Genomic DNA, 9,656 nt, shown 5'->3' with positions numbered 1-9,656 from the left:
CATATGGAAGCACAAAAGACCTCGGATAGCCAAAGCAACCCTGAGCACCAACAGCACTGCCGGAGGGGATTACTATACCAGATTTAAGCTGTATTACAGAGCTATAGTCATAAAAACAACATGGTACTGGCACAAAAATAGACACATAGATCAATGGAACAAAATTGAAAACCCAAATATGAATACATGCAATTTCAGCCACCTGATATTTGACAAAGGGGCCAGGGACATTCACTGGAGGGAAGACAGAATGTTCAGCAAATGGTGGTGGCAAAACCAGATCTCCACCTGTACAAGAATGAAACTAAACCCCTATCTTCACCTTGCACAAAAGTCAATTCCAAATGGATCAAAGGCCTCAATGTAAAGCCTGAAACTCTGAAACTGTTAGAAGAAAACATTGGCAAAAACCTAAAAGATATAGGTGTAGGAAAGGATTTTCTAAACCGGACATCAATCACTCAGGAAACAAGGTCAAGAACCAGTAAATGGGATCTCATTAAACTAAAAAGCTTCTGTACATCAAAGGAGGCAACCATGGAAGTGACGAGAAAACTCACAGAAGGGGAGAAAATCTTCATCAGCGACACATCTGACAGGTTTAACATCCAGAATATATAACACACTCAAAAAACAGAGAATCAAGACAGAAGTAACCCAATTAAAAGATGGACTAAGGAGCTGAACAGAGAGTTCTAAAAAGAAAAAGTAAAGATGGCTAAGAAGCATCTTAAAAGATGTTCAACATCACTAGTAATAAGGGAAATTCAAATTAAAACCAGTTTAAGATTTAATCTTACCCCAATCAGACAGGCTAAGATCAAGAGAACAAATGATACCAAATGTTTTAGAGGATGTGGGGAAAGGGGAACACTCATCACTTCTGGTGGGGCTGTAAACTTGTTCAAGCCCTATGGAAAGCAGTGTGGAGAACTCTTAAAAAACTACAAATGAACCTACCATTTGATCCAGTTATACTACTCCTTGGCATGTACCCAAAGAGCTCATCCTATTGCAGAGACACTTGTACATCCGTGTTTTTTGCTTCTTGTTTCACAATAGCTAAGAGATGGAAGCAACCTAAGTGTCCCTCAACTCTCTAGTGCATAATGAAAATGTGGTTCATTTATACGATGGAGTTTTACTCAGCAGTAAAGAAAGATGAAATCATGAAATTTGCAGGTAAACGGATGGAACTAGAAACTGTTAAGTGAAGTAACAGAGACTACTGTTATATTAAGTGAAGTAACACAGACTCAGAAAAAAAATCGACATTTGTTACTCCCTCATATGTGGAACCTAGAATGAGACTCTGATAAATAAGTATGCAACTAGACATAACTACAGGACTAGGAGTTGCTCTTGTCCTGGGAAAGGGACTTCCTTTCTCTCCACTTGCACGTCATCTCCTTCAAAGAAAGAACATGAAAGAGAAGAACAGTAGGAAACAGGCCTTAATAAGGGGGATGTGAATAAAAATTGAGTTAGTTTAAGGGAGGGGGGAGGGAAGGGTATACAAGGAACCTAGTGGATAAAGGGAAAGAAGGAGCTCAAGAGAGGTAGGGCCATAGGAGAAGGGTATTATTAATGGAGAAAGGGGAAAAATGGGTGCACGGGCACCTTAAGTGGGAAAACCATGATGGAGGGGTGAGACAATTTGAGAGATAAACAATGCCTAGCTAGTTTTGAGAACCAGCGGGAACCGTATTACTCCTACAACATACTGACAAATTATACATAGCAGATCAAGAAATATATGTCTAGGCAAAGTTTATCTGAGAACAATTGGTCTTTGCCCAAAATTTATCTGCATGGCACACAGTAATTAAAAATATCAGACTGGTGGAACTAACCTTCTTGGATGTCTAACAGACATACTTTGGGGCCTATACTAATTTGGTCAGAGGGGCATAAAGGACAGTTTCTGCTCCTTGTCCTCCTAGGTCAACTAGTTCCAGGGGACTATGAGCATCTCTCAAAATGTCCTGTAACTGTGGTGAGTCACCTGTCCTCTTGATCAAGTAAGCTGAGGAGACCCCATGAGATGGACTTGAACTAGTGTCCAGTCTACAAAGAGGAGGGTTCAAAACAGAGGAATCATTTCCTCCATGCTTCCAAGTGAAGCCAGCCACAGTCGAGCAGGACCTTTGACTTATCTTCACATAGGCAGAAGTATAACCAAAGATTAAAAGGGCCAATATAATTTCATAAGAGTCCATATGCATAGCTAAAGGCTACATAACAAGCACCAATGCCAGACAAGCGATACCTTCTTTTGAGTTGTTGGCCAGGGTGTCCAAGGGATTCCCAGATAGTAACCCAGCATAGAACTGGGAAAATGAACAGCAGACCCCAATCTTATCTAAAGGAAATATTGACAACTGATTGCTGCTAGATGAGGAACAGCTGACCTTCCTAAAACAAAGACCCCTAGATAGGCTGACTAGATTCACCTGATGGACAAGCAGTGGGGAATGGTTGGGGGTGCCGACAACCCAGCAGATAGTAGCAGGGATATCAGAGTATAAGGGCTGTAGTGAGGGGAGGCAGGTTATGGGAGGGTACCATCTGGGAAGTGGGTATATAGTTGAATAAGATGGTTTGGGATGTTATGTGTGATACACACACACACACACACACACACACACACACACACACAAACAACAAATTTAAAAAAATGAATTATATTTGAGGAAGCATAAGTTTACATCATGTTAATTAGTAGACGTGATAAACATTACCATTGAAATCTACCTGATGACTTTATAGACGTACGCAGGTGCCAAGGATTTGAGTGCAAGCGATTATGACTAGTAATAATCAGATACATACAGATTACAGAAGCATGTGCCAATATCTCAGTGTTATTAGCAAAAAAATGAGTTTTTCTGTAAGAAACAGTATATTTTCAAATGAAATGGAGATCTTTTTTAAAGGTTAAAAACTCATTCGACTTTATGTCTTACATGGCTTATCCTGAGTTCAATATTGTATAACTGTATTAATTCAAGAGTGAACCTAAAACTTTTATAGCCACTTTTGAAAGAGGTGTATCTTTGCTTTCCTAAAAAAAAATATTAAAAAATGTAGGAAACAGCATATCTTGAAATGCAGATCTTTTTTAAAGATTAAAAACTCATTCAATTTTATGTCTTACAGGGCTTATACTGAGTTCAATATTGTATAACTGTATTAATTCAACCTTGAATAATATATATTCATATAGATATTTTAGGAAAATATTGTAAGTAATAAAGTGACATTGATAATATGATCTGGATTGCGGTCATCTGTTCATGTTACTTTGACTTGGAATTTCCTTTAGTATGGCAAGTCCTACATCCAGGAGACACTGTGGTCCTGGGCAAAGCAGGATAAAAGGTTATCCTACAGGCAACGCATAAGTCATTATCTAATGTAGGTTTTCCCTACCCCCTCCAAGAGTGATATATTTTAGGTTAGGTAGTGAGAAAGACACAGAGAAAGAAGGAAGGCAAAATGTATTATAAACAAAAAGAAAGAAAATCCACACAAAGCCTTGGGGGTGTGGTTTCATGCCATTTGGTATTGAGGGGGCAAAATGTCTTTACATAGAAATTATAAAGGACAGAATTTAAAAAGGACATGAAAGGGGCTGGGGAGGTATCTCATATCCCACGTATGGGAATATAGAAACACATTTTAAATACCCATGAAAATAGAAGGGGGACTATTTGAGAGAGGAAAAGGATTCAAGGGATGGCAAGTGGGACAGTAGATTAATGGGGGTGACTAGGATTAAAATATACTATATATATATGTATATATGAAAATGCCATAAATAAATCCTTCATATAATTAATATACATTGATAAAAAAAGAAAAATCACATTTGTTTATAAACACTCCAAAGCAGCCAGTCTACTAAATCTATTTAACTATCACCTATTTGGAGGAAATGTTGGTACCATGTTATGGAAGCCTCAGGGAGAGAAAACCCGCATGACACAGGAGGGCTTCTCTCAACCTTGCAAAAAAAAAAAAAAACACATAATGTGTGAGGGCAATATTGCTTAAAATATTTTAAAGAAATAAAATTTAGATCATTCTCTTACAGCAATGTTGTGAAATGGGAACAGCTTGAGATGGAATAACAACAGAGTCTGTCCTGGAGTCCTCATCATCACAGCTGCTGTCCCTGAGGACTGTGACACATAGCTCCCCACCACTGGGCCCAACCCCCAATAAACCATGTGACTTTGAAAAAAAAAACAAAACAACAAAAAAGCCCCCAGAGTCTGGAATGAGGAGGAAAAATGGCAGGAAAGCCATGATGGACACCTGGGCAGTGATGAAGGAGAATGTGGGGCACATCTGGGAGCTGTCACAGCAAGGCTCCACGTCCTCTGGGGGAAAGTGGGAATGCAGCAGACAGAGGTAATCACAGGAGTCAAGCCCTTAGGTAGGTGAGGGCTGTGTCCAGTATACATAGGGAAATGGAATCAGAATAGGATGGACATAGGGGTGTGTACACACCCCTGTGTGTGTGTGTGTGTGTGTGTGTGTGTGTGTGTGTCCAGGAAAGGAATTCTCTTCTAATTGTTTATATTTTTTCAATCAAGAGGTGGCAAAGTTTTAGGTGAACGGAAGAAAGGTGGTAAGGGTGCTGGAGGTTTGAGGAGACAAAGAAAATGTAAAAAGCAGTTGGAATGGGTGAGTTCATTGGGGGGAATTGCAAGGAAGTCCAGCACAGGCTCTGCTTACAATTTACAGTGACAACAGTAGACAGTGGGGCATCTTCCTCAGGGCTACTTCAGCTACTTAGACCCATGTGTGGGATAAGCAGAGTCACATTCAATCAACTGCTCTTCCCCCAAGACTTAACCAGCTAAAAAGCAAAACAAACAGAAACCCAAAGAGGCAAGGAGGTGACTATGTGAGAAGCAGTGAGGGGCATTTACCTGGCTTGCGTTCCAAAAGCTGCTGTAAATGGAACACTGCTTGCTCATAGTCCTGTTTTCTGAACATGAGGTCAGCCATCATCTGCAAAGATAAGGTGGTTCTAAAAACAGTACCATGTATTTTTACAAAGTATATTCTTTAAATCAACATTTAGTGCTATGAAAATACCTACGAAAAACAAAAGAGATATTTATGAAAACTAATCAACAATGCATAACAGATTGCCCTGTTCACAAAATTTTATTTCTAGTTAAAAAAATATGTTCCAAGTATTGGTAGAAAAAACAAGTTTGAGGGACTGCAGAGATGGCTCAGCAGTTAAGAACGCAGATTCCTTTTGCTGAGGACCTGAGTTCAATTCCTAGTACCCAAGTCAAGTGACTCACAACCACCTATAACACAAGCTCCAGCGGGATCTGACATCCCTGACTTGCACAGGAACTGCACTTGTGCACATACTCAGGGACAAACACATACATATAACTAAAAGTATATAAAATATATAATAAAATAAAAACAAAACACATAAAAGTATATAATAAGAAAGTAAATAAGAACAAATCTTTAAAAAACAAAGGGAATTTTACATCTTATAGTACTACTGCAGAAAGAATGCCTCCCTAGACTATCATGACTGAAGACTGAAAACAAAACCTAAGTCAGGCATGTTTCAAGATAAATAAAATATGGGAGACCTTTGAGATTTTCTGTATTTTAAAGGGAGATGACATATTCTTTTCAGTTATAATAATAACTTTGAATGAGCTTTACACAATGTCATCCACACAAACTGTCTGAATGTTGAAAAATTCTTCAACCCAGGTAGAAATAAAAGAAAAAAAAACCCTGAAAGCAAAGTTTCACTTAAAACAAGCCATCCTGGAGTGATACGTCAAGCATTTTTTCCTGTAACCCCGGAAGTTCTATTGAAATCTTAAATTACTCTACCATATCTGTGTAAAGTACTTCAAAGCCAGTGTTTAAACAGCAGCAGTGACTCTTGACCACAGAACTCACCCATGCAACAAGCATCCCTTAGGCAGAAAGAAAAATTAAGTAACCTCAAAGGGAGAGTAAAGTAGAATCTGAGTTTTGTTGCTAATCTTGTAACTACAAGGCTAATGGTCTCTGGTCACATTAGTAAATGTGGTCAGTTTAGAAATATGTTATTTCTTCTACAAGCCAAAAACAGCCAAGCCTCATCATCTAGTATCTGTTCTACAGAGTAAAATTTGAAACTTGCTCATAGCATATAAACTCAATTGCTTGGGCAGCACAGAAATCTCAGACTGACCAAGGTGGCAGGTTCATTATCCTGGTCATTCTGCAGGAGCAGTGCACAGTGCTGCAGGGAGGCTTCGATGTCATCTTGGGCCAGGTATAACTGTGCCAGTTCCAACATTATCTACAAAGCAAAGTCAAGAAGCCTTAAGAAACTGGTTTCAGAATAAAAAGTGAGCAAGTAAATGTTTAGGTAAGATTACACTTCAGTTGTTTGAAAGAGTTGTCATGATAGAAATGCTGCACCAGACATGGTATACTGCAGGCACACCCATCTCTATTGTTTTTCTCTACCAGAAAAAGTAGAAAGGCAGGGAATAACTCACTTGAGACAGAGAAAAGATATTGCTGATTTTAAGAACAGGGTATTAAATTTCAGTACAAACTTCACTACCACAGGCCTAAAGCAAGTCTCTTCTTATCTCTTTAAACTCCCTCTCTCGTTAGTAAATACAGAAGGTTCAATCAGGTAAGAGTCGCCAAGCTACACTTTAGGGTTAGAACTACTAAATTCAGCCACTACTGAAAACACACGTGTTTGTCTCTACCTTAGCGAAGGCTACTTTCACCAGGGACAACACAGAGTCACCCCCATCACTCTCTAGCCTGGGCATCAAGAAGCAGTTGCAATACAGATACTGAAGCGTGCAATAGTTGTCTACCACACTAAATTGAACCACATTCATCTAGGTATTTGTGGCTAAAAAATTGTTTTAGAGTGATTATTAAGATATAGATGGACATTAAAAACAATGAACTTGCAGATGTGGCTTATTTATTCTCTTATAATTTTTTGTATATACTCATGTATGCACTTGTAAGCATGTGCACATGTGTTGGTGTACTGAGGGCAACATCAGGTGTACTGCCCATCCACTCTGCTGTACGTTTGAGACAGAGTATCTCACTGAACCTGGAGCTTGCCATTTTGCCAAGGCTGGCTACTAGCAATCCCCACTGCTGGGATTATTCCAAGTCCTTATGCTCGTGTGGCAAGCACTTGACCAACATGAAAGGCATTGCAGGTTTTTTTTTTTTTTTTTTCAGTGCTGTAGACTGAACCCAGGGCAAGCAATGTACTCTTCAGCTACACTCGAGGCCCCACAGATACATTCTGGAAGTTTCCCGAAACAATATTAATGTTTTTAACTTCTATATTTTGTTACATTTATTTTCAAATCTTCTTTATAAATAAGCTAATAAGACTTTTATATCTGAGGAAACTAGATGGCATCTGGAATAAAAGGTACTTAAAATTTTATAAACGTACTGACCTTATTATCTTTCTCACAATGAACCAAAGCCTCTCTATAAAACTTAATTGCTTTTTCATAGTCTCGCTGAGCAACAGAGTGTTTTGCAATCTCTGCACAGATTTCAGCTGCTAAGTGTTTCTGTGAAGGAACTGCATCTGGCTGCTCCATTTGAACACGTTTTAGTACTCGAGCTTGGAGTTCTCGAGCCTAGGGGAAAAAAAGGATTAAAAATGAAAAAGAACCAGGAAAGGAATATAAACCGTTTTCAATAGTTCACATAACACTAAAATTTTACTGAAGATTTATTCAAGCATTGCTAGTCTGGGCTATAACAAAAACTAATCCAAAGAAAATGCCTCAAAGATGGAAGCAACTATTTGCAAACAAGCCAGCAGGCATGTACCTTTCCAACCACAGTGCTATAATTTGGAATCTTTTGTCATGGATGAACACATGAAATCACTAAAAAGAAAATAGAAACATGAAACAAATAAATAAAAAAGATCTAGATGCTATCATTAAATAATTAAAAATGTTAAATGTTTATTAAATTAATTAAATATAATAATAAAATTAAATGTTAGTAGGCTACAAGTACAAAACACATGTTGATGGCATATGAATTAATCCAAGATTTTGGGGGCAACATAGTAAAACAGCAGTACCATGGCTCCACTCTTGGGACAGTATTGAGGATATTATTCAGAAGGGATGGAAAGCAGTACAGGAGCAGCTAGTTATCCATTGTAAAGAAGAAATATCTGTGTTATCAGTTATATAACAACAAGAACAACAAAACCCCTAAAGCAGGGGGTTGGTGAGATGGGTCAGGGATCAAGAGCTTGCTACTCTTCCGATGACCCAAGTTCAGTTCCTGGAATCCCTACCAGGCAGCTCACAATCATCTATAACTTCAGCTCCAGAGTTTCCAATGTCCTCTTCTGGCCCCCAAGGGCATTGGAGTTACACATGGCATACACTCATGTAAACACATACACATAAGAAAAAAGTGAAAAATAAATCTTTAAAAAAGAGAACTCTTGAAGAAGCCTAATGATGGATAACCAGCTGGCAGTGTGTATAATGAACTATGCTATGCAGAGGTCCCTTAAAATGAGGTGGGGGCCCTCACCTGCATAAGAATATTAAACAGGGCACTAGACCCGAAGAATGTCTTCCTTTATGTATCTGGTTTGTGGAACTTTAATAAATGCAAGAGAATGCCTATTCTTTAGGCCTTAACACATAAAATATAATCTTGAGTTATGGACAATCACTCACTTAGACACATTTAGCAAATGGTAAATGCCTGCCCCATGCCACACATTAGGCTGTGCACAGGGAACTCGTTGAGGCACTCCTGTCAAAATGGTAATTGATTATATTTAATAAAGATTTACAGCAGAGTTTTTTTTTTTCTTTTAGTTTTCTTTCTTGATTTTGAACCACAGGTCTGAAGGGTTACAATATTCTTTAGGGTATGAAAATATTAGAAAAAGTAAATACACAGTACATGGTAAAGATTTTATTTCATATGTGCTAATACATGTATAGTATGTGTACACTTTTGTGTTGTTATATATGTAGCTGTGTGTGCAAATAAACACATATACAAATTATACATGATTATTTTATGTGCTGAAACATCCCATGTTTCTGGCCCTATCCTGATTTGCACTAGGTACCTGCACTACCAATAGTAAGAAAGGAAAACTAAAAGAGAAAGTACATCAGTATTTGCAACAGACACTCATGCAATTGCCTAAGGATAGTTCTCCATCCATCCAGGTAAGACCTGGTATCATCTGAGCTTTGGGGATACTTCAGTTGATACTTATTTCCTCTACCTGGTCACTAGTATAGTCCTATTTCTCCTTCAGAAGCACTTTGAATGCTAATTTGAATGCTAATTTGAAAGAACACATTAGGTCTAAAAGATATGTAATTTATTGTCTAAGTAATCTGAATTTTATCTTTATATCATTTAAACCTCTAGAAAGCTGAATGTTGTATATCTTGTTAGCTTAGGTCTCCAGAAAAAAAAATGAGGCAGGTCTCAGCTAGCAGAGGTCAATCTTCAATAGCCTTTAAGGCTGCTAATCCCAGTAATATTTTCTCCTCAAGAGCTGAGACTCTAAAAATCACTCAGGAAATGGGCTAGAATTGGGTGTAGTAGGG

The 9,656-nt window shown here is 38.2% G+C and overlaps 1 protein-coding gene across 3 annotated transcripts in view; it reads right to left on the bottom strand.

The window, feature by feature from the left end:
* Positions 1-9,656, bottom strand: part of Ttc21b (tetratricopeptide repeat domain 21B) — an 85,854-nt gene that overhangs the window by 23,833 nt on the left and 52,365 nt on the right. For all 3 annotated transcript variants that reach the window (XM_008830894.3, XM_017797575.2, XM_029562406.1), the window contains exons 20-22: positions 7,497-7,685; positions 6,236-6,346; positions 4,941-5,022 (exon numbers count right to left, since the gene is read on the bottom strand). In XM_008830894.3, coding sequence (XP_008829116.1) covers positions 4,941-5,022; positions 6,236-6,346; positions 7,497-7,685 — 382 coding nt within the window. The remainder of the gene's footprint in view (positions 1-4,940; positions 5,023-6,235; positions 6,347-7,496; positions 7,686-9,656) is intronic.

The sequence above is a fragment of the Nannospalax galili genome, unplaced genomic scaffold (assembly GCF_000622305.1).
Source record: "Nannospalax galili isolate Female #2095 unplaced genomic scaffold, S.galili_v1.0 scaffold514, whole genome shotgun sequence".
Lineage (NCBI taxonomy): Eukaryota > Metazoa > Chordata > Mammalia > Rodentia > Spalacidae > Nannospalax > Nannospalax galili.
This window is presented reverse-complemented; position numbering and strand designations above follow the sequence as displayed.